The 27,005-nt window shown below is 38.0% G+C and overlaps 1 protein-coding gene across 4 annotated transcripts in view; it reads left to right on the plus strand.

Moving 5' to 3' along the window:
• exp (expansion) overlaps nt 1–27,005 on the plus strand; it is a 556,924-nt gene that overhangs the window by 481,992 nt on the left and 47,927 nt on the right. For all 4 annotated transcript variants that reach the window (XM_083144338.1, XM_083144337.1, XM_083144340.1 and 1 more), the window contains 2 exons: nt 2,160–2,338; nt 5,475–5,562. In XM_083144338.1, coding sequence (XP_083000464.1) covers nt 2,160–2,338; nt 5,475–5,562 — 267 coding nt within the window. The remainder of the gene's footprint in view (nt 1–2,159; nt 2,339–5,474; nt 5,563–27,005) is intronic.

The raw sequence follows: 27,005 nt of genomic DNA on the forward strand, positions 1-27,005 counted from the left end.
CTTCTATGTCCATTATTCCCCATTTTCTTGGATTTTTATGCGATCTTAATTTGTTTCCCTCTGCATCTGTCGCTCGAGGGATCTATCTTCTTCTTTGGTTTATTTTCAGTTCACTCTGGCCGTGGGGTGCGGTGAGTGTTGTGCCTGATGATCTCAGTGCCAATCTGATTCACTGCTGGGTTGTTGTGTCCTCTGAGTTCTGTCCAGAACTTTGTTGTTAGTCTCTTAACAACATCTACTATCTTATCAATTTCTAGGTCTTCTTGGATTTGCTGATTGGTTGTGTATCTATCGTGGCCGCTTATTATCCTTGTAGCTTTGTTCTGGATTATCTGGAGTTTTGCCATGTAGGTTTTTGCTGCATGATGCCATGCTGGTACGGCATAGAGTAATGCAGGTCTTATCATCGTTTTGTAGATTCCTATCCTTGTTTCTAGTGGTAGTTGTAAATTCCTGAGTACGGCGTATAGTCCTCCTATTCTTTGATTGCCTTTATGATGCATTTCCTCTATGTGGATTTTAAACGTAAGTCTGCTATCAAGCGTCAATCCTAAGTATTTAGCCTTCCTGGCGTTTCTTATTTCTTGTCCAAAGAGTTTCAATGTTTGTTGCTCTTGTCGTCTCCTCCTAGCGAAGATGACTGCTATGCTTTTTGTCGCATTGGTTTTGATTCTCCACTTCGTTGTCCAGTGTTCGAATTCATTTAGCTGTCTTCTCAATGTTGCGTAGCAGAACTTTAGTTGTCGTCTGGATGCAAAGAATACTGAGTCGTCCGCAAATAGTGCTGGGAAGCATCCTGGAACTATCGGAATATCTGCTGTATACAGGGCATACAGTATGGGAGCCAGAGTGGAGCCTTGGGGAACCCCTGCGTTGACGTTTCTGGCTAAGGCTGTAGCTCCTTGAAATGTCGCGATGAATGATCTTCCTCTGAGGTAGCTTGCTAGGAGATGTATGTATGTGTCCTGGATTGGCATCTGGAATAACTTTCTGATTAGTCCTGTTATCCAGACTCTATCGAACGCACTTTCTACATCTAAGAATACTCCGATGGAGTAGTTCTTCCTGTTGAATTTTGTTGTTAAATGGTCCACCACTCTTGCCAGTTGTCCTGTTGTGCTATGTGCTGATCTAAATCCAAATTGGAAGTTGGGCAGGATGTTCGCTTCTTCCACTTGCTTCTGGATTCTTTTCAGTAATACTTACTTAGCCTTACTTAGATGTGATAGTAGGCTTATCGGTCTGTAGCTTTTAGGTGTTCTTGGGTTCTTTCCTGGTTTAAGGATGGCGCAGATTTTCAATGTTTTCCAGCTTTCTGGGAAATGGCCTGTCAGTACAACCCACTACATTATAACATTGAGTTTTGGACATTTTGTGAAGGAAATTTTTATGAGGGATTTTGAAAATTGAACTTACGTGATCAAAGATTACAATTTTCATGTCAATGTGTTTTGCGAAGATAGAAGGTTGATTAAATGTTTACTATTCTATTCAAAACTGGAGGATTTGTATTGTGGAAAACCAATATTTTATAATCATATAAACAGAGTCATCTATTGAGGAAATGATGGAACTACACAGTTTATTGTGAAATTAAGGCAGTTAATATATTGCTATTTTCTGAAAAAACTAGACGTGATGGGTAAAAATGGATTTCATTTTTGGAATCAGCATGTTGAAATTATTCAGAGACAACAGTCATCTGCGAGATATCCAAACCCATGTAGGCCTGTGTTATCCATTGTCTAGTGCTTTTAACTATACTTATTCTAGCCCTACATTTCAAGAGAGAATCTCTTCTCTCGTCACACACCTGTGACGTTACTACAAATCTGTTGCTCTAACCAAATACTCCACCTGAAGACGAAAGAAGAGGAGTAGTATATATTTATAAGGAGTGGTTATTTAAGTATCCATTCTAATTATTTTAATATTTATTTTATATTTTCATTCTTAAATGTAATTTTATTACTAATAATTTATGTAAAGTATACTAATCAAAGTGAAATAAATTTTTAATAAAAGCAAATTATATCAAAGTTACAACAAATAACAATCTCAAAGCTCCAAAAAACTTAAACAAATCTGACACTGGATCATATTTCGATGTTGAGACTTGTTTCTTTCCTGTTAACACATGGCTTTCGTTCTCGTTGCAGTGAAGCGAATGGACATTAGGAATAGGCCTAGGATTCCTATCCCTGACGAGGATCCGTACAGTGTCGCCGGAAGTGGCTCTAGCGGAAGTTCCGGGAACGGAAACAAGGAACGCCGCGCAGACAAACCACCAAAACTCCCGCCACGGGATACAGCCATGTACCCTCATGATATCCCCAAGGTAAGTGCCTTAGGAGACGTACGAGACATTATAATTACTAGAGTTGACGAGCTGTATCTTTGCGGGTGAACCCTGCCCAAGCCCGGCTGCGCAGTAGCATGGGGGAGGAGCTACCGGCTGCGCGTCATTATCCTTGCGTTCTGTCCTTTCTGTCGACCACCCGAAGGGCGAGTAAGTGGCAACTACATAAACGTATCTCTCTCACACTCTGCGCGGGGTAGCAAAGGCCACCCGCAAGGATACATCTCGTCAACTCTAGATAATGTTAATGCTAACAATGGTATCAAAATCTCTCTGCTGCGAAGCTACAAGGACAAGTGCACTTTCGAAAATTTTGTTGCAGTAGGTTAGGTTAGGTTAGGTTTATTAGCTGTACTGATTCCCAGACCAATTATTCTTAAGTATTTCGCTGCTGTGAAAACTTAAGATCAAGATATCTAATTTTTGTAGTAAAAACCAGGGTTGTTGAAGGTCCAGGAACCCACAAATTCCAATGGGTTCGCAACAGGACCGGGACCTTTTCTCTTGCACAATTTCAATTCGGTCCAAGTTTTGTATTTTTTCACTTCAATACGAAACTTGAACCCTATTTACATAAACTGATCCGGAAAAAGGGTTCTGGACCGTATTTAAATTCAACAGGAAAAAAAAACGTTTCTGGACCGAATTTAAATACTTTACAGAACCCATTTACGGTTGCTGATTTTCTCTCCTGGACCGGAATTGAATTTGTTTAAAATTCCTGGACCTTTCTCAACCCTGGTCAGAACGTGGGTTACCGCTTCATTTTGGCCATTCGGGCATCATCAAAATGCATTACATCCAGGGACCGAAATGGACTGACTTCATCTGAAAGTTTTCGAGCATTTCTTAAGGCTTAATCACAAGAGGCTAGATCCCGCTGCTTTTCCGGATTCTCTGGAGTAGCGACGCGCAGAGGGGAAAGCTTGTGGGCGGGGCCAGACCAGTTGGGGAAGGGTGCGGGATGAAAGTAACGAAGTGCTGCGCGGCGTAACGGCCGTAAAGCAAAACGCTTTCTGCTGCCAATTTCTTCTTAACAATGGCCAGTGTATTGTTTTACACAAATAACAAATAATATTGCACGTTTATTTGTCTTTTGATGCTACGAAGAACAGAAAAAAAATTAAAACAAATTCAAACATACATTTTCAAAAAACATGCAAATAACCACAAACTATGAAACATTATGTATCAAAATGTGTTTTAAACAAGTCTGAAAAACATGTTTCAAGCACTTTGTTTTAAACATTTGTAAAAAAAAAAAACAAAGCCATGTGTTTTAAACTTTTGAAACAAGTTGTTCTCGAACACATTCAACACTATGAGGCGCTCTCCTTAATGCAGAGTTCCCCTAGACTTGCGAGCTGACATGTTTACTACGGAACTACTGGACCGCGAATGAGCTCCCTTCCGTGGATGCCCCTCCCCTCCGCGCGTTCATTGGACGAGGCGCACATCCTTCAACATGCGCACAGAACGAGTTCGCGTTCTCTTACTCCAGAGAATCCGGGAAAGGAATTGGACTAGCTGTGTGATACTTTTTCTCGCTTGCTGGTTTTCGCCTCGCACGAGACTGGTTACCATACATATCGTAAACTTTTGTTCCCACAATGCATTGCGGAGAGCAGACCAGTTAAAAAGATTAGGAGCAACTTGAGGAAGAACGTCGTAGGGGAAAAGATGTTGCTGCTTAATTAAAGGTTTAAAAAGAAAGATAAATGCATGGGCAAGCAACTGGCTCGAAAGAGTAAATGGTACTCAACGTGCTTTTTGATGAACTCTAGTTATATTCACACATACGTAGGATTCGCAGGATTCATTCACTACAAAAGATACGGTAATGTTGTTCAACTAAATATGTCAAACATATTGGTAATGACAAAATAAAATCATTATCGGTTAATCACATCTGACGTGTACAACAGAACTCACTGCTATGGATAGATTCCTAATATTAAATAAATCTGAATGAACCTCATTTCTGCGAAATTTTCTTTTGTCGAGGAACAAAGAAGCAAAGAAAAAGACGCTCAACCAACATTAAAGGGGGGGGGGAATATAATCCTAAAGTTTGTTGTGTGACATCTCACGTAAAAACCTTAATTTTTAGTCTGGATTAAATGGTAAACTAGAAAAACGTAAACTAGTTCCTGTATTATACACTATTTTTTTCAATCTAACGAATGTTTGACTTTAGTTATTCTGTTCGAAAACTAACGGAACTTAATTTATTTTATTGAACTATAAGAATACCTTGAAATGAAGGATGCAAATTTCCAGGAGGGGAGCAACGGACCCCTCGACACTCCAGATGTAGGAGGGTCAACCAGAAAATAAAGACCGTTTGGTTATACAAAATGAAAAACGCAATATTTATTGGAAAAAAAAAAACAATTCTTCTCTACATAATCACTTCCTACATTTAAACATTTGTCGTATCTGGGCACGAGCTTCAGAATTCTCATGTTATACTCTTCTGCCGCCAGTTCATTAAGCCAGGTGGTCACTGCATTCAAACAAAAGACCGCTCGCGCATTTCCGCCAAAAGGCACTACGATCATTGCAAATCGTTATTGTGAGAGACAAAGAAAACTACGGCGAGCCATCCAAAACAAGAGGCGAGGAGTGCTTTCTGGAGGAATTGTGCTTCTGCACGACAATGCCCGCCCTCACGCTGCTGGTGCAACTCAAGAATTGCTGGATCAATCCTGATGGGAAATTTTTGATCCACCCTATAGTCCGGACCTTGCTCCTAACGATTTCCACCTTTTCCCTAAGCCGAAAGAGTTTCTGGGCGGTAAACGTTTTGGAAGTGATGAAGAGTTGGAGAATGCAGTGACCACCTGGCTTAATCAACTGGCGGCAGAAGATACGACAAATGTTTACATGCAGGAGGTGATTATGTAGAGAAGTGAAGGAAGCTTCAGCTATGTAACAGAATTGTTTTTTCCAATAAATATTGTGTTTTTCATTTTGTATAACGAAACGGTCTTTATTTTCTGGATGACCCTCGTATATGTGTATAAATACTGGAAATCTTAAATCTTTATTATTTTTTAAAAATAGATTCAATAGATGCATATATCTTCCTTACACCTGTAATTCCTTTCCGCAGCCCGACTATGATGACATCGACGACGAGAATAGGTTCAAGCCTTTCCCTTCGTCCAGAGGAAAGGAGAAGTCCAAGGACAAGAAATACGGTAAGTGAAATCTTCCGTTCATGTTTTCATTTGACTAACTTGTAGGCTGAAAGTTCCTTCCAGATGCTCGCATGGATTTTTAAGTATTTGCTTATTTTTCTCTTTGTACGCAGCCAAGCAAAGATGACAAATGTTGGCACCCAATGTTAGGAACGATGTATGGGATTTTCATGTTGAGCCTGTTGACAGTACATCTATTTTACATCTGTTTCTGCTATTTCTCTCGGTTTTATTGAGCAATGTCGATGTTGGAACAAACATTGAAAACATGATTTTTTTAAAATTCGGTAATATTTTTTCTTGATTATGACATATACGTCAGAAATGAAGGTCCCATGTGTACTTTGTTTCTTCAATAATCACTGTTCATTCTGGAAGTAGTGATGGCAGACCAATAATAGTTAATGTAGAGGAATTTCCGAGATATCAACGCGATCCTAATAAAAATAGTACAATAATGACTAAAATTACGATTTGTTCCCATATATTTTATTATACTTATGTGTTTTACATATTTCAGTGATTTATTCTATATATATATACATATATTTCGCATGTTGACCACATTCTCTTCCAAGAAACAGGACAGTTCACTTTATACTTTGATTCAACACTCGCCATTCAGTGTGTTAAAGTGAGCTTCTGCAAATCCACACCTAATGGACACATGTCAGTGGATCTAGACTCTTTAAATATTACAAAGGGAAAATCTACATTGAGCAAAATATCAACTAAAACAATCATTGGAGAAATAATGTTAACAATGTTTCAGATTTTTGCAACAATTTCGATTTTTTCCCCTTGCACAAATTAATGGGTTGTTTGTGAAGATAGGCCAGAAGTCTGCAGATAAATGCACTTTTAGTGTGACAAAGTAACGTCAACATGTTACTAGTGGAAGCAAAATAACGACAAGCGTTACTAGTGGGCCCAGAATAACTGTAACGTGTGACTAGTGGAAGCAAAATAACTGTAATGTGTTACTAGTGGAAGCAAAGTAACTGTAACGTGTTACTAGTGGAAACAAAATAACTGTAATGTGTTACTAGTGGAAGCAAAATAACTGTAATGTGTTACCAGTGGAAGCAAAATAACTGTAACGTGTTACTAGTGGAAGCAAAATGACAAGTGTTACTAGTGGAAGCAAAATGACAAGTGTTACTAGTGGAAGCAAAATAAATGTAACTAGTTACTAGTGGAAGCAAAATAAATGTAACGTCTTACTTGTGGAAGCAAAATAAATGTAACGTGTTACTAGTGGAAGCAAAATAAATGTAACGTGTTACTAGTGGAAGCAAAATAACTGTAACGTGTTACTAGTGGAAGCAAAATAACTGTAACGTGTTACTAGTGGAAGCAAAATGACGACAAGTGTTACTAGTGGACGTAAAATGACGACACGTGTTACTAGTGGAAGCAAAATAACTGGAATGTGTTACTAGTGGAAGCAAAATAACTGGAATGTGTTACCAGTGGAAGCAAAATAACTGGAATGTGTTACCAGTGGAAGCAAAATAACTGGAATGTGTTACCAGTGGAAGCAAAAATAACTGTAATGTGTTACTAGTGGAAGCAAAATAAGAACAAGCGTTACTAGTGGGCCCAAAGTAACTGTAACGTGTTACTAGTGGAAGCAATGTAACTAATGTGTTGCTAGTGGAAGCAAAACAGCTAGAACGCGTTACTAGTGGAAGCAAAATAAGAACAAGCGTTACTAGTGGGCCCAAAGTAACTGTAACGTGTTACTAGTGGAAGCAATGTAACTAATGTGTTACTAGTGGAAGCAAAATAAGAACAAGCGTTATTAGTGGGCCCAAAGTAACTGTGTTACTAGTGGAAGCAAAATAGCTGTAACGCGTTACTTATGAAGGCAGAAACAATAGTAAGGCGTTACTTTTTTCAGAAACTTTGCCAAATCCATCCTCGACCCCTTCAATCCTACTACGCCATCTAGGAGGCCTGAAATTCAATTCGAGGACTGGAAAGGAGCAAGCAATGAACACACACGTTGTCATGCGTGACTCGATTCGACACCTAAGCACTCGAGATATGTTGAAGGGGGCAGGGGGGGGGGATCTCACAAGCGTGCCTGACAGCCAAACCTTCTCTCCTCTCGTTCTGGCCCACGACACACGCCCATGTGCCCAGATCCGTATCTGGATCAAGATAGTTACGTTAATGTGTGCTTTTGCGAGGAGGAATGCGTCCCTCCCACCATTTTCACGTGTGCTGCTCCGGAATAGGAGAGATTTCTTTGAGCGAATGTGGGGCAGCGACAGTGTTTCCAGCGCTCCGGTTTCTTTTTATTGCGGATCAATTTTTACAAGCAACATGCATACACACTTGCACGCACGCGTATGAGTGCGTGTGTGGTATTCGGGGGCTTACGTGTAAACAGGCGCACCCATGTACAAAAAAAAAAACACGATGTTGCATATTTAAACTTTAAAAAATGCTTTGAGTTCATTTTATGCACAGCAGGCTAATCGGGACTGAACCTACAGTTTTAAAGTGGGATCGGAACCACTATTTGCCTCCAGCTGACACCGGAAATTAGACCCCTTTAATAACAAGACGACGTGTCCACTATGCCATAGGGGAATCCAGCATTTGAGTTAACATGTAGACCAGCTGTACTTCCTGATTGCAATGTTTATTTTGGTCAGATTCATCAGAAGGGAGCCCGACCCTGTGGCCGAGTGGTTAGCACATCGCGCTGCGACGCCAAGGGTCCCGGGTTCGAATCCCGGTCGGGCTTGGTTGTTTGTGAATGTCCATTCATCAATTTCATCATTTCATCACTCATCCCCATCTTCGCAAATTAGCCAAGAGGCACAAAACGCGAAGTAAAATAAAACTAAATCAATCAATCAATCAATCATCAGAAGGGAATAAATATACCGGGTGTATCATAAAATAATAGCTTTTCTTGCATGTACGCATTCCTTGCATTGAAGAATTATTTTCATGTACTTTACGGTTATTACAAGCATAAGAAAACAGATTTTCGTTGTGACATTTCAGGAGAACACACGCTCCCTTCATCAGACATTTATTTTCATTTTGACTAAAGATACAGTTATAGTAATGGTTAGCAATTTTTTAAGCAAAAATAATCCATTATATAATGAATGTTGTCAATGTTACATTGTTGTAATATACAGTAGCAACTTAACTGTGAAAAGAAGCAGTCTGTTTTATTTTTATTTCAGATAAAAACAATTGATCACATTATTTTTTTATTTAAAATTATGACTTTGAATTACCTGATAATATTTGGGATTCATAATTTAAATTGATCGAGGGAAAAAGTTCCTGAACCGTATTTAAATTGATCCGGAAAAATGGTTCCTGGACCGAATTGAAATACTTTACAGATAAGGTTCTTTACTGTCCAGAACCCATTTACGCTTGCTGATTTTCTCTCCTGGTCCGGAATTAAATTTATTAAAAATTCCTGAATCTTTAACAACCCTGTCCGTGAGTCAGAATTTTATTTCGGGGGGTAAGGGTCATCTTTTATCAGGAGCTATCATCCAAATGCCAGAAAGTGGGTATACTCTTTTTGAAGAAGAATTTCTCAGTGCATTGTGACTCAGCTATTTTAGATTTAACTGGTGATTCAGTCCAGATTTGCCTATGTATGCTGAAAATTTACTTAAAACATTTTTTTAAAAGTGTACTTATGCAACATCCTAATGGATTTTTTTAAAATTCCTAAATGCTTCTCTCAACTTGCCGACGAGTCCCCCCCCCATAATATCATTTAAGATGCTTTCTAAAGAACAGGGCCTCCCAGATGGCACACTGATAGAGTCGTCGCCTTGTAATCAAGGGGTCACATAGTGGTTCGGATCCCACTTTAAACTGTAGGTCCAGTCCCGTATAGCCTTACTGTGCATAAAGTGGACATAAAACACAAATCAATCAATCTAAAGAAGTAAAATAATTAATTACACTATGAACTATTTAAATTAGATAATTGTAGAATTCCCCTTGCCTTTCACCCACCTAGGACCGGCCCTGTGTGTGCAGTTGAGCGCGCTCAAGAGAGCTAATTGTTTCTGAAGATACATTTTCCAGAAATTTTTCGTGATTTGGAAACTAGGACGAGAAGCACCTCGTAATACAAAATTATGCACCAGGGAAAACGTCTGCACATGAAGAGGACGCTGCACAAAAGATGATGACGTCATCCATTGTTTATCTCTCGCTTCCGCCTTTGCTAAATATAGATAATGAAAACAATTCTTTGAGGGTATTATGCAAGGATATCGTGGAAAGTTAATATTCATGAAAGCTATATATTAGTGATGAGTTGGGCAATCACCGGTGATTTTTCACTGGTGATAACAATCACCATCATTCCAGTTTATGTTCTTGCAACAGTGAAACGAAGAAATTTGTTTAGTCTGGTCTATACAGGCTGGAAAGGTTTTGGTTTATCGTCAAACGTTCGCACTGAGAATATTAAAACAAACACTTAATACAAATTCACTTATCCACGTATAATATGCAAGGTTTCATTCGTTAATGAATTATGGGATAATATAATATGTCTCCAGCGCTCCTCTCAATGGGTGGAAGCACTCACGTGACCTTTGCCAAAGTCTTCCATCAGATGGCAGACCCCTAGTGGCGCGAAATGTACAACGATGAAACTTGTGGCTTATAGAAGGCAACACAACAACAGCGAGGAGACAGTCCAATGGATAGAGGCAAAATTTCGAAAACTTTTCGTGAAAAATTGTTGCTCATTACTTTCAGTATGCCCCTCGTATAATATAATTTTCACACCTATTCATCAATTAAGGGCAAATTTTATTTTCACTTCTTGTGCAGTAGGATAATATGCAGTCAGTTCTGAATAAAATGATTTGTAGCACTATAAACCTTTACTATAAGTTATTCAGGTATGCAAGTAAATTCTTATTTTTAAAAAGATTTTCTTGTCAACTTTGAGAATATGTTCTCTTGGAAAAAGGACAGAAGCTATTTTTCAATACGAGATTCAGAAATTTGATGGCACTAATGTAATACCTAGTAAGAATTGTGTGTGATAACAACCGAATCTTTGCCATATTGAACTCATTTTAAAACTTGAAGATATGTCTTTGTCCTGCCATCTGTCCTCGTCAAGAGAAACTAAATACTCTGATTTTTGCATCTTGCATTATAAATACATCTTACTATTATCGAGACATTCTCAATTTATTTAAATATTAAGATCTTCTCGTTGTTTTCTTCCATTCTATATGGCCCACTATCTTCATTTTATCACTTACCTTCACCTTTATATGATGAAACTATTTTTCAGATATAACGCATCTAGGCATCTAGCATTACATATTTATTAATTTCTTATTGCAATGCCACCGATTTTCGCAATTACTTTAGCGACATTCCTCAATAAACAGTAGAGAACGTTTGAACAGAAACAAGCACAAATTGTTTACATTTATAAAACTAAAATTACATTTTGAATATAGTCTTACTTCGCGAAATTAATTTCGTGTTGAAATGAACAAGTTACTTCTTAGAAATTGAAGTGTATTGTCGATAAATCTGGGATGTCTCCAGATATGGGATAAAATGTCAGGAGAAGAGTCAATTATTCTTCCCTTAACCTACCCACGTAATGAAATTGAAAAAGTAGCTAATAGAGTTATTTGAAACTGCAATGGAGTCTGTGACGCATTAGTTTTATTATCTGTCTTTGAAGAAAAACGTATCTCCTGCCATCTATTGTTATCCAAAGCAACTTCCTTTTATATACTCCAATTTGCAGATTTTGTATAGAACTTCCCAACAGAAATCGTGGAACAATTTCGCTGTATCTGGCAACATTGAATTCTGCAAGAAGTTGAGGTTTGTGGTTGCTGCTGCTGTGACCCACTTTCCAGCTGCCTCTGCACGCCACAAACTGACCGGCCGCCTTTTTTTGCTTCGTCTGGCAAGAAATAAACACACACACAACATCTGGCCGCGTGCTTTTACTTTCGATGTTGTGTTGTGTATTCATGCATACACGACATGCTCGAAAACTAACGGTTCTCCTTCTTCGCAGAACTGTTCTTCGTAAACTCGTTAGTGCGAACAGTTCGTAATGAAGTTCAATGGAATCGTTTATCATAGTAGACGCCTCTTCGACTGGACCAACTTGGTTCGATATTTTTTTTTCTTTAAAGAAAATATTCTATGTTAATAAAACTGAATATGGGGGACACACTATGTGCTTATTAATTAACGAATATGACGTCATGGTAACGTCGTGACCTAGTAATAATAGGGTCCCGGGTTCGATATCCGCCTATGTCACACGATGGTTAGGATTCAGCTTTAAACTATAGGACCAGTCTCGATTAAGCTCTCTGTGCATAAAGTTAGCTTATATTTTTTTAAAAATATACACGAAGTGTCTTTGGTGTTTTAAGTTCACTTTATGCACAGTAAGGCTAATCGGGACTGGACCTACAGTTTAAAGTGGGATCTGAACCACTATGTGCCTCCACCGGGTATCAAGCGCGGGACCCCTTGCTGATAACGTTACCACTACTCGATCTTGGAGGTCATAAAATTATTTTCTGTTTTGCTATTTAGGGTCTCACAATGACAATAACACGGTTAAATAAAAAGAAAAACATTGTCGCCAGAACCTTGTCAGCCTGCAGCGATTATTGCGAGCTGAGTAGTTTAGCATTTGTAAATTCTCTCTTTAGTCTTCCTAAAGAAAAAAGAAGAGGATTCGAAAGGGAGGATGAGCAACTTCACGCTTCTAAACAATAGTTCATTGTTGTGTTTTTCATTGTTCCACTTGTGACAAAGAAGGCCGTTCAGGCTGGAATCATGGTGAAACAAGAAGCCTTAAATGAGATGGGGGAGGTCTTTGCGTTTCAAGTATTTTACAAAGTAAAGCCACAGTTTGAAAATGAGTGCGCTGAAAGCGGAGAGATTGATGACGTCCTTGGAGATTCATTCTCATGACAGGTAAAGAATTTGAGGAAATATTTCATATACAGTGTGTTTATAAGAAAAATATCCATTTAATAAATTAAGATTTGACACTTGGGTTCTGGTGCAAGCCACATTACTGTGTGACATAAATATATTTCCGACCAAGTGTATCAATAATAATAATAATAATAATATAATTGAATAATTATATTTAATTAAATTAAAATATTGTTAATTAAATATGTAAATTAATTAGTATTATTATTTCATGAATAGGTAAAAATACTGTATAAGAATAGAGAGATTAAAACACGTATTCATTATCTTGTTTACGTGTAGTTAAGATTAGCAAAATTTGTATAAAAACAAGTGTCCTGGCAAGAAAATTAATGTCATATAAATAAAGAATTGAATATTTATTGAATAACAAAGAAGGAGTTAGATCCAATTGGCGAAAAGTAAAGTTCCTGATTAATATTTTTATGCAGACTGTCATAAGAAGTTTGTGCACAAATCTTTGGTAATGTCTTCCAAAGCCATGATCCAAATTTCTTCTAATGAGTTTGGCGGAAATAAATATACGTCGATTATATAACAATGCTAAAATAATCATATTTCCATTATCTAATTTTAGTAGTTGGTAAGTTTCGAGCGGGTCCGGACCCCCTTCCTCTAAATACGTCCTTGTCTGTAATAAAAATGGGGCACCTACATCCAAAAACGACTCTTTGCAATGCGTTATGTGTGTTGCCTAACTCGAAGGCGATGAGAAAATTTCCAAAGCAAGGTCTGCTGTCGCCCTGTAGGGATATGGCAAGATTTATGCCCCATTTTATGGCAGGTACACCAAAGTAAGATATGTATTGACTTAGTAATGAAATATACCAATAATAATAATAAGGGGCATCATGATCACCACCTGGAATAAACTCATTTACTCATTCTGTATTGTATATTTATCTATTATATTGATAATCATTTATTTAATAGAATACCTCGTTTTATACAATCTCTAGGATCATAGCGGGTTATGAATTGAATAATAAACCTTTTCGAGTAAGGCGTCATCTCCAGGAAAGTATCAATTTGGCGCAAGCTCCGGCACCTACTAACCTGTTGGGTGAGATGAGTCAAGGCAAATGGATAATAAACCTTTTTCTGTTCCCACGAAAATAGGCAATAATTAGGCGAGAGAGTTCAGTGAACAAACCGATCTCTAACTACGCACTGGTAGCGGGTTGTGAATTAACCGATATATTTTTATTGAGAACCTAACACAAATGACTGTACGCTAACTTGTTGAATGACGAAAACCACTTCCATCTTCGTATCACGTATCATCTATTTTTTGTTACAAATTTTAATTTTTTCTACAATTTTGTATCTTACTACTACTTTCACTAAATTGATACTTATTGTCCAACAATTTATATATATTGACTCACCTTGTGCTGCCATCTATTTTTCTTTTCTGAAACTTCTTCCATCTCGTGTTACCGGGTTTGTAACGACTCTTTTTGTAACACACAGCCACGCTTATGTTATCAAAATTAAGGTTTTGGCACTACCCCCGGTTTGGCGCCCCCCGAGGCCCCTGACCCCATCACTCAACCTCATCGTCGCGATTAGCCAAAAGTGGCAGAAAAACACTTGTCTCGCTTTCCACCCGCCAACTCCACCTATGCCGAATTTTCGGACACTGCGGGTGCTAATGCAGGCAGGAGCTTCCTATTCGGACATGGTCAAGTGTGAATCAACACTAGGACTTAACTGCATACATAGTATATAGTCCTAACACATTTGTATAGGCCATACCTGTGCGGAGTATAAAGCATTTACAGTCTGTAAGGATGATATAGAGGAGTTACGTTCGCACGTATTTCATGCACATTTAAAGATCATTTCTCACGATGCTCTAGAGGTTACGACAAAAAGGGCGGTTCTTGACGCCTCTTCAGAACGTAATGGATCTTCCTGTAAGGTAAAACGCTGTATATTGAGAGCAATTTCGTCCAAGGACAAACAGAGCATTTGCGGTGTTTGTTTTTCATGCGGCGTGACTAAGTCCCCCCCCCCCCTTCCTCTAGGGGACCGAATGAGCTAGCTTTCAGGATGCGAGTTCAAATTCCGGTCAGTTATTTCCTCTTATTTGCTTGAAGAAAGTCTGTAGGGCTACTGTTCCAGGGCTAAGAGACTTGATTTGTTAGATGTTAGGTTCTTTCCAAAAATTGTATTATTTTTTTCATTTTTTGGTGTTATGCTATCTTAAAACAGGAACCGCGGTAGCTCAGTAGCTAAGCGCGGTACAACGCTAGCGGTACCGCGTTCGAATCCCGGTTAGGGCTTGGATGTTTGTCCCAATGATTGGTATTTGGTAAATGTTTATATTCGTGAAAACAGAAAAAAACGAATAATAGGGGACACTACTGTTTATGGACATTCCTCTTTGAGAAAAATATAAATAAAGTTGGTACAAGGAAGGAACAGACGCGAAAGGTTTAAACAAGAAGGAACAATGGGAAAAGAACAACCGCGAAACGGACCACTCAGTGGCAGGAACTGTACCAGGATCTAGCCTATAAATAGGATACATTGTATTGAGACAAACACCGTTCCCTTATGAGGAGCTGCGTTCCGGAGATATTATCTGCCGGTGTCTTCCTGTGAGAATTCTTTGTTCGGCCCCTGCTTCGTCCTTGGCATTAGTCGCTTCCTCCCGTGACGGCGAATTTCCCGCTCCATTGGTACGAGTCCTCTTTAATCTTCGGCTGACAGCTGGGTCTCCAGCAGGAGTTGGCAACGGTGACTCACCAGATGATGACGTCGCGTGGGTGAGAGGGCGTTGGCGCTGCCTCGGGTTGGATCCAAAATGGCTCGTGTTAATGTCACGGGAGATATTTTGCAGGCGGGTGGGAGGGACTATTCGTTGCGTGATTGGATGATTGCTGTCAGGTCTTGCAAAGAAAGCGGAAGTGTGTGGTTCTGGGAGGTAGTGGCCAAGGGTGTATTTAAGGGGGGCCCAGAGGGTCCGGACCCCCTCAGAAAGACACACTAAAATTAAATAATCAAAATATAATCCATGACTATTTATTTCTGCTGAACTTATTGGAAGGCAAGAAATATGACTCCTATGGCTTTGAGGGACAGTCCCAAAGATTTATGCACACTTCTACTTACGATAATATGCATAAAATATTAATCAGAAACTTTACTTTACGTCAATTGTAATAGACAAAAGTGATCACCGTACAATTATTTTTGCCTATTACAATTGCCTAACTCCTTTATTGTTATTCAATAAATATTCAATTAATCTATTTTACATTAATTTCCTTGCCAGGTCACTTGTTTTTATACAAATTTTGGCGATCTTAACTACACGTAAGCTATTTTTTACCTATTCATGTAATAATAATACAGTATTAATTAATTTACATATTTAATTATTATTTTAATTTAATTTAAATATTCTAATTATATTATTATTATTATTATTATTGAGACACTTGATCGGAATCCCTCGAAATGTATTTCTAGATACGTGCCTGCAAGTGTGTTCTCTTTGTTACCGCGTCTATCGCCTGTACAGTGTCGTGCCCAAGGCGGGTTGGTGGTGGTCAACGTAAAGTTCCCCGTGCCATGAAAATACATTCTCGATCTTGCCCATTTTGGAGGTGATGTGATCAGCACCACGCTCCGGCCGCCTTTAACCCCAGGGTTGCCTCCAGGTACCCATTGATTTGAGGCTGGGTGAGCCCGTATAATTATCTAATATATATCATATCGGATAATTTGAAATCCGAATATCCGTTATCCGGATTTTGTGCCCATCCTTAATCACATAAACTTCAGGATAGCCGAAATTGAGGAAGTTCTAGCAAGAAGGCGAACCGAGCTCTGAAATAACTGAATGTGGATTTGCTGAGAATTGAACCCGGGACCCTTTCATTACAAGGTTACATGTCGTAAGTGACGAACATGCATGACCTTTGTTCTTCAACAAAACGCGAAAACAGTACAACAGGATCAAAGCTGATTGGGTCGCAGCGTGTGACAGTCTGTTTGACGTAAGAGTCTTCTCAAATATAATCGTTTACAAGCACTGTAGCGACTCGACACAAGAACATGAACAACCAATTGTTGCAAATCCTTTAAGAGGATTTTGTTCTCGTGCTACCTCATCCAAGACGCTCGTCGGCTTATGTCGCCTATTATTGGTATTATGTCGCTTGTCCCAATGAAATATGCGTCTCTGTACAATGAGCAATACCGTTATTACGACGTTAGGTGGCATTAGGGAAGCATCATTTTGCGGGACCCTGGGCGAGGTTAGAATGCTAGCCTCCAATCCGTTCCTTAAATTTGAAATCTCATTGTGATTCCATACAAAATCTTCAGGCATATGTCCGCAATAGCATTATCAAATTTAAATAATAGATAATAATATAAAAATTGCTGAATAACATTACAAAATATCTCTGCTTTTCCTGGTGCTGAATTCGCTCACGACTTCTAAAGTGTCTAGACATGAAGCGATGTCGTTGGAGAGCCTGGCAACAGTGACAAATGGACGGTTGAGGTGGCTTTACTGTGCTCCGTAATTTTGTGTAATTTATAGTGTTTTTTTAGTGAGTTACGGCGACTATTATAACGCATGGAGAAGTGTAAGTACTACAACACTATGTAGAATAAGATTTAGTCTCCAAAATGAAGAATTCATACAGAAATTAAATCAATTTAGCTCGTTCCAGTGTCAACGCGAAATGTAAACAAACAGTATTGCCAACTACTAGAACAGAAACTCGTTCGATATAAGTAGTGGTACTTATGCTACGGACAGTGCAACTTTTAAGTGTAGAAAAGGCGAGGCTATTTGATTGAACAATCAGATTTGCTTATACTTAAAACAAAGCCAAGAGAGGCCTATACCCCAATTTTTCAGGTGTGATATGCTCTGATTTTTAAGAAATTCTGAATTTCTAGTGTAGAAAAGGCGAGGGCTCAACAGATAGATTTACCCGTACTTAAGACAATGCCAAGAGGGGCCTATACCCCAATTCTTCCAGTGTGATATGCTCTTAATTTTAAGAATTTTGAATTCTAGTGTAGAAAGGGTGAAAGCCTCTCAGACAGATTTGCTTATACTTAAAATTATGCCAAGTTCCCATATGATCTTATTGCTTATAGTGTGTTTTTCTGTCAAAATCCCAGGAATTGAATTTTAGTGTAGCTCAGATTGATTCTGCCATGTATATTAATATAAAGCTTATAGTTACTGGGTTCTGAGGCCCAGTGGAGTGTGGTGCATAGCCCCATGGTTTTTATTGCCTTGCAATCAGGAGGCCTCTGGGTTTGAGTCCTGATAAAATGTGAAGCCTCTCCTGATGGCAAAATGTTAATATTGTTGCTTTGTAAGCAAAAGGCTCGGGTTTGAGTCCTGATAAAATGCAAAGCCTCTCCTGATGGCAAAATGTTAATATTGTTGTCTTGTAAACAAGGGGCTTTGGGTTCGAGTCCTCATAAAATATTTAAGATTGAAAACATGTGGCAAAATAATATGTCCACAAGTGAGATTTTGAGAATAGTTGATATACAACTCCCAGATCTGAAAACCTGGTAAAAAGTGTTTTACAATAATATATTGTACAAAAAACTGAATTTTCTTATTTTCTCATGTTTTATAACCACTCGCTCAGCCATACAATAGGAGAAGAGCGGGTAAGCATAATTAATTGTTTGCGTGCTTTGCCGGCACGCAAGAGACGCTAGAAGGGAATAATAATGATTTTTCTGTGTGATTCACTGAAGAGGTCATTAATCTTTCTGTGCGTGTAACATGTCTGTAACAAGGAAAATGTAACAAAGATTATTGAGATAAAGATACATATTTTCACACAGTGGCAATGAACTGTACCCCCCTCGTGCTGAAAGCAATTCTATTCTGATAATATGAGCCTAGGCAAAGACTTAGAAAATATTATGGCAGTTCAAAATCCAATTTTGTCTGCATAAGGGTCTCAGAACGCAGTAAAATGTGGGCATATTCCATTTGGAGAAGTGTTAATATTGTGGCATTGTAATCAGAGGCTTTGGGTTCGAGTCCTGATAGATTGAAATATATGCAACTGCCCACACATAAGATATTCACTGCTAGCTGATAAACAGTTGAGGTTTGTATGTTGTACATCAGCAAAACTATCACCAAAACCTAGTTACTGCTGTTGTTTGGGTATAAAAGCACCAGCTCAGCCATTAACTGCTGAACCCAACTGATATTTTTATTAAGTATAAAGTTTGGAATTGAAGCCCAGAAAATCTTATATAATAAACAACAAGAAAAAATGCCAAAACAAAAATATTGCAATCAGTGTAATAAAAATATATCTAGTTCTCATTGGGCTAGGCATTGCCGTATTTGTAACTCTAGGAAATGCAGAAAGGCCATGAAAATATGTCCAAGATGCCATAAAATATTAAGCAAGGCATATTACAAATGGCATAAGTGTAATTCCTATGTACAGTCATCAGCATTGCCCCCACAACCATCTACATCTGGTCTGAAAAGAAGGCACGAAGCACCTGTTAATGCTTCACCTGCAAAGCAGCCACGCTATGCACCCATACATAGCAGTTTTAATGCCCAACTTAGGGATTACCGGTTTGTATCAGAGCCAAGATGCGGCATTGAGAATTTCTTGAACAGTATAAATCCTAATCTCCAGGCAATTCTTAATGCACAAAATGGCTCTTATAAGCTGTCCCTCAAATTGTTTGTACAATATAAGAAACCAAATGGCACAAAATTTACACAGCCCCACATAACAGAAACTGTACCTGTATATTCAAATTCAAATTCAGACACAATAATAGGCAATTTGATAGATCAATTAAATATCAAACACTCTGAATTTGCGGCAAAAGAGTCAGGATGGAGCCTATGCGGTTCATCACACAAGTTATATGTTCATATTTCTGAATTCAGCCCATTACAAGGATCTACATATTTGCCATTACCTGCCAATATCAAAAACAAAAGAGCCGTGGTCAATATAAAAAATGCCGACCAGAAATGCTTTTTGTGGTGTATATTAGCTGCTTTGTTTCCAGTTTCAAGAAATCCTGAGAGAATAAGTTATTATAAACAGCATGAACACAATTTTGATGAAGCAATGAAGGGCTTAGAATATCCAATGTCTGTTCATAATATTGATAAATTTGAAAAAAGGGCCAAGCACATCAATGGCAAACAATTATCTATTAATGTATTTATTTGTTCCACTGGCAATTGCCCGATAGCACCTCTCAGAATTAGTACAATTGATGATGAATCTGCTATTCCGATTGATCTGCTCTTAATTGAAGGGGATGATACACACCATTACACTCTGATACATAATCTTGAAGCTTTAGTGAGAACACAACTAGACAAAACTCATACAATATTTAAGTTGTGCAGAAGATGTTTAACTGTATTTGATGGTCAAAAAATGGTGAAGGGGGTTCGGGAAGAGAATGCAGAAATTGCTAAAAACAAGTTAATTGAGCATCTGAAATACTGTGGGAACCATAAACCTGTTCATATGGTGATGCCTAATCCAAGTGAAAATTGCAAATTCAAAAAGTTTGAAGCCTTGTTGGAACACCCAGCATTTATTGTCTATGATTTCGAATCGAATCTCAAATCTCTTGCATTCTGTAGCCCAGATCCAGAAGAATCTTCAAGTACACCATACCAGCTACATGAACCTTCCAGCTTTTGTTTTGTGGTTCTACGGGATGGTGTTGTTATTAAAGAATATTCATACAAGGGACCAAATGCCATCAAAATATTTGCACATAGAATAGAAAATGTGTGCCGTGACATAGCATCTAACATCTTATTAAAATCAAAGCCTATGTTGCCTTTAACAGAGAAACAGATTGAAGATTTCAACAATGCAGAAAAATGCCCTGTATGTGATTGTGAATTTTCAGATACAAATATCAAGGTACATCACCATTCTCATACAGATGGTCGATATAAACAGGCCCTGTGTAATAGCTGTAATATTAAGATCAAGAGACCAAGATTTATCCCCATATTTTGCCACGGAGCATCCAATTATGATTTCCATCATCTGATCAGGTACGAGGGGTTTGAGAAGCAGAATTTAAATATTTTAGCTGAAAATGATGAGAAATATATATCTATTAGCAAGATAATTAAAGTTGATGGTGTTCCTATTCACATAAGATTTCTTGATTCTTACAGATTTTTATCTGCTAGCCTGGCTACACTGGCCTCTCAATTACCTGATGATCACTTGAAAATCACACGTGCTATGTTTCCAAATCTGGACCTGAAATTAATTAGGCGGAAGGGTGTATATCCATATGACTATGTTACAGATTTTTCTAAATTTGATGAGTGTTCCCTGCCACCACAAGAAGAGTTTTACAGCAAAATCAGAGGATCTGGAATCACTGATGAAGATTATCACCATGCCAAATTGATGTGGAAAAGTTTAAAATGCAAGACATTTGGTGATTACCACATGGCTTATTTGAAACTTGATGTGACCCTCTTAGCTGATATAATACAGACATTCAGAAAATCTTCCATGCAAAATTATGGACTGGACCCAGTGTATTTTTACAGTGCTCCGGGCCTAGCATGGTCTGCAATGTTTTTAAACACTAAAATGCAATTGGATCTGATCCAGGATCAAGATATGTATCTGTTTATGGAACAATGTATAAGAGGAGGCATGGTGCAATGTTCTCAGAGATATGCCAGAGCAAATAACAAATATATTTCTGATTATGATCCAGCACGGCCATCAAATTATATACTTTATGTGGATGCAAACAACCTCTATGGTCACGCCATGATGCAAAAACTGCCATATGCAGGGCTTGAGTGGGTTAAAGATTTCAATATTGAAGATCTTCAGGATTTTGATGACAGTGAATATGGCCTCTTCTTAGAGACTGATCTGATATTTCCAGATCATTTGCACAATAAATTTTCTGATCTGCCCCCAATTCCCGAGGTTAGGTGCCCACCTGGTTCTAAACAGAAGAAGCTCATGATGACCCTGGAGCCGAAACAAGGCTATGTCATATATTACAAAACCCTCCAGTTCCTGATGAAACATGGTGTTCAAGTAACCAAAGTTGGCAAAGTCTTGAGGTTCAGGCACTCAGAATGGCTGAAACCATATATTGACACAAATACAGAGCTTCGAACATCTGCAAAGAGCCAATTTGATAAGAGCTTGTTTAAATTGATGGTGAATTCAGTGTATGGCAAAACAATTGAAAATGTCAGAAAACATACCGATGTTAAAATAATTACTGACCCCAGCCGGAGCAAAAAATTGGTTGCAAAGCCCAACTTCAATTACAGAAGAATTTATGATGAGCACATGGCACTTTTCAACATGATGAAAACAAAGATCAAGTTTGATAAACCTATTTATGTAGGGGCTGTGATATTGGAATTGTCCAAATTACATATGTTAATATTGTATTATGATGTGTTGAAACCTTTTTATGGTGATCGTGTAAAATTATTGTACATGGACACGGATAGTTTTATTCTTGAAATTCAAACAGAAGATGTTTATCAAGATATGTCACAGCCTGAATTGTTTCAATACTTTGATACCAGTGAACATACATTAGTTCAACCCCACAACAAAAAGGTGCCTGGCAAGTTAAAAGATGAGACACTTGGCGATGTTATTGTGGAATTTGCTGGGTTAAGTGCCAAGATGTACAGTTTTAAAACATGTAGTGCTGTTGTCAAAAAGGCCAAGGGCATTGGCAGAGTTACTGTGGAAAAAGAGCTTGTATTTGAAGATTATAAAAATTGCATCAAATCACAGAATTCAATTAGAACATCAGAAAATAGAATTCAGAGTGAGAATCACTTGCTGACTTCAAATATTGTAACAAAAGTGGCTCTGGACCCACATGATGATAAGAGATGCATTTTATCATGTGGCACACATACTTTGCCTTGGGGGCATTGTGATTTGAAAAGTGGAAATCAATGCCCAATTCCAGAGCATGATTTGAAATAAATAAACATGCCTATGAACTTATTTGGGTTCAAAAAACAGGCTATTATGGACCTGCCCACACCACAACCCTCTCCTGATTTACAATCTGTAATGTCTAAACTGAGTGGCTTGTTAATTATTCATCTGAACAGCATATTTACAGATAATGATGAAGAAACAGGCAAAACATTGTACATATTTAACAATAATTTAAATCATTACCAATTACCTGTAGGTGGGCAATTGCAATTTATTACAACCCCTGAGGGTGATGTCAAGATTTCAGTAGGGAGAAATATTTATAGAATTAAGCACTCAAACATGATTTCTGGCACTGTTTATACTGTTTCTGCTGGTGACTGCTTATATATTGAGGTCCCTGGATCATATGACAAGCTTATACCTTTTTTTATAGAATTAAGAATCAGATACTCTATAATAAATAACCATTAAAACAAAATGCCTAATGATATATTTGGCCATACAAGACATGAAGATCACAGTGATGAGATTCTGATGCTTGATGTCAGAGTCAAGAAATTAAGAAGTGATTTACAAGCTTTACAAACTACACTGAATGCCAGTCTTCAATTAGAAATTACAAATTTACAATCACAATGCATGGACCCTCTTCTCAAAATTGATTCCGAACTCAAGTTATTGCTTCAGAAATATACTGATCTGGCAACATTAGATAATTTTCAAAGTTTAGAAGAAGCTGTAGCAGCTCTTCAAGCCAAATTTAAGACCCAGGCCACCAATTCTGAGCAATTGAAACAGCAATTGGAAGAGCAGATAAATAATGTCCAGGCACAGCTCCAAACAATTGTCAAGAGCATAAAATCACAAGAAGATTTTGATCTAGTCATTTCCACTCTGAAAGAACAGATTCAGTCACTCCAGATACCTAACCTGGATCCTCTACACAATGCCATAGCCGAGGTTAAAGAAAAAATTGAGACACTTGAAAATTTTATGAACAATTTGCCATCTTCTGATGCTTTGAATGCAATAACTCGGAGTGTAGCAAACATTAAGCTGCAACTTGAAACATATGAAGATTTTGGAAAAATTCAAAGTACCATAACCCATCTTGAAGGTACAATAGCAGCAGTGCAAAGTGATTTGGCAAATGTACAAGAAACTCGCCTGCCCGGTATTGTAGACACACTTGTCAGTGTCCAGCAACAAATCACAAAGCTTGAAAACCTCAACACTGAATCTGAGCTGTCACATTTTCATCACTTGATAGATGATATTCAAACAAAACTTGAAATTTTACAACAATCCACACCCACTCAGGCAGATATAGCCCTGCTCCAAAATGCTATGCAAAATGTGGCTGATGCTTCTGAATTAAACAATGTGAAATTGGCACTTGAATTTTTGCAAAATACTGTTTCAAATCTGCCTACATCACAGGAACTTAAAAATATTAAGAGGGCAGTGAATAGGATATTGAAATCAGAAGATATCAAGAATATCCAGACAGAGATCAAACATCTCACTCAGACAGTGGCCACTCTACCAACCAATCAACATATTAATGAACTGCATGCCCTGTTTGAGGATATCAGAAGACAGGTCCATGATCTTACTGCTCAAAATTCAAAATTGGCAGTTGTTGAAAATTTACAGCAAATTGTAGCCAATATCAAGCAACAGCTAGGGACCATGGAATCCAATCAAGCAAATGCTCTGTCTGTTTTTGCCACCCAGCTACAAGAGATTGTGCAACAATACAAGAAACTTGTTGTGGACATAAAGATCAAGCCAGGCCATGATGATGTTGTTAGGACCATCAATGAGCACCTTGAATCTGTAACAAGCAGATTGCTTACAGCAGAAAAGGAAATAACAGGCATAATCGAGAATCCAAAACATACAGTAATTCTTGAATTGTACAGCATCCCCAACAAAGAATATGATTCACCATTTACACCAGGTGGCAAAATATATATGCTGTCCCCTGCTCAATTTTATTACCAGTTTTTTGTTGGGGGCACATTGAGACCAATCAAGATCAAATATTGGCTTCAGCCACAGGCACACCACTACCCCACCTTATCAATAACAAATGCTGAGAACAAAGTGAAAATCACCAGTGTAGAGTTAGAGGATTTTACAGACCCCAATACATTAGAAACAGCCTATACTGAAGATGATGGATCTCTGGAATTTAAAATACAAATAGGGGACAAATTATATTTAGAAAATCCTGCAGTATCAGCTGCTGAACACCCCATAGTTGCAATATTCCTGTTTACATATTATGTCTAGACAAATTATTGTTGATGAATTACACAGACAGGCCAGACATAATTATAAGAGACTCCCAGTAGTCACAAAAGGCATAGATGATTTATGGCAGAGCGACTTGATTGAAATGGCAACTGGGCAGTTGAAAAACCTAGACAAAATCAACAAGGGCTACAAGTATCTACTCACTGTAATAGACACATTTTCAAAATTTGCCTGGGCTGTGCCACTCAAATCCAAGACTGGAACATGTGTTACAGAAGCCTTCAGGACAATCATCAATCATTCAGGAAGATCACCGCGCTATTTGCAAACAGATAATGGCAAAGAATTTTATAATTCAGTGTTTCAACAATTTATTAAAAGCCAGGCAATAAAACATTATTCGAGTTACAGTGACCTCAAAGCCTCAATTGTAGAGAGATTCAACAGAACCTTAAAAAATCTTATGTATAAACAATTTACACTTCAAGGTAATTATAAATGGATTAATATTCTTCCAGAACTTCTACATAAATATAACAACTCGGTCCATTCCACAATCAACATGAAACCCTCTGAAGTAACTTCATCTGATGAGCAAAATTTGATCAGGACTGTTTATTATCCTAGATACCAGCCAACAACAAGAAGGGCCAAATACAGGGTGGGTGATCAAGTAAGAATCAGCAAATATAAGCACTTATTCAAAAGAGGCTTTACAAGAAACTGGAGTACTGAATTATTTACAGTAGTTCAAGTTAAACCCGGGACCCTTAACACATATATAATAAAAGATCATCGAGGGGAAATTCTCAAAGGCAGGTTCTATGAACAAGAGCTCAGCAAAACTACACAGCCTGACACATATCTCATAGAAAAAATCATCCGCAGAAAAGGCAACAAGTTATTTGTCAAATGGCTGGGTCATCCGGAAAACAGCTGGATCGATGCAGACAAAGTGATAATATGAGCACCTGGGATGTTATAAAAAGGCTGCCAGAACCTGAACAGCAGAATAAGAGAAATGGCAACTTGCTGCCTGATAATATTAGGTGTCTTATTGTTGGGCCATCTGCTTGTGGTAAAACTACACTAATGGTTGATAATTTTTTATTGGCACCCAACTGGTTAGACTGGAAAAACAGGCACTTGTATGTCTTCTCTAAGAGCTTGGAACAATTAAAATATCAGCAGCTGATGAAGCTATATGCTGGATTGGATATTGCTACTTTTGAACCAGATGTTAAGCCACTTGATGAATGTCTCGATAATTCTGTTGTTGTGTTTGATGACGTTATACTGGATAATCAAAACAAGGTTAGGAATTTCTTTACACAGGGCCGACACAAAAACATTGATTGCTTCTACCTGGCACAGACTTTTTCTAAAATTCCGAAGCAGCTGATCCGAGACAACAGCAATTTTATATGTGTGTTTCATCAAGATCATACCAACCTCAAACACATACATGATGAATATGTAGGTGGAGACTTGAGCTACAATGACTTTTCTAAATTTTGCAGCAGGTGCTGGAACCAGGACAGTTATGGGTTTGTCACAATTGATATGACAAGAACACCTAATACTGGAAAATACAGAAATAAAATCAACGATTTTCTAGACGTTGAAACATATATAAATAACCATGAAAAGGCCAATAATTGATGATCTTAAGTTAAGAGATTATCTTGTAAAAAGATTTAAGGGATGGAAATCAGAGAACCGGGGAATTTATGAAAAACACAAACAAACAGAACAGCCTGTAATTGATGCTATTAATAATTTAGGTAAGAATATCAAAACTGTTACTGAGCAAAATCAAGATTTGATCACAGAGCTTGTACCTGTAGCTGCAAGGAACATATTAGATTATCCATTCACCCCACTTTCCAGTATTCATACACCTAGTCCTGTTGCTCCTCGAAGAATTGAAGCAACACAGGATCCTATTGAATTGGGTCTTCTTGCTCAAAAATATTTAACCACACCTAAAGACAACAAAGATGAGGTCTTTGGCTTATATGCTGACACAGAGCTTGATGGCAGCATCATTCATAGAATTGGCAATTTCAGAGTAACATTTATGGGAGATGATATAATTGTATATTCAGAATCTCGACTTGGAGAAAAAGGTGCTTTTGTTAAGTACACCGGAACACCTGGGTTGTGGGAACTGATGACTAGGAAAAGGCCTGGCAGCTA

This window comes from Lepisma saccharinum, chromosome 23 (assembly GCF_977018435.1).
Source record: "Lepisma saccharinum chromosome 23, izLepSacc3.1, whole genome shotgun sequence".
In the NCBI taxonomy this organism is placed as follows: Eukaryota; Metazoa; Arthropoda; class Insecta; order Zygentoma; family Lepismatidae; genus Lepisma; species Lepisma saccharinum.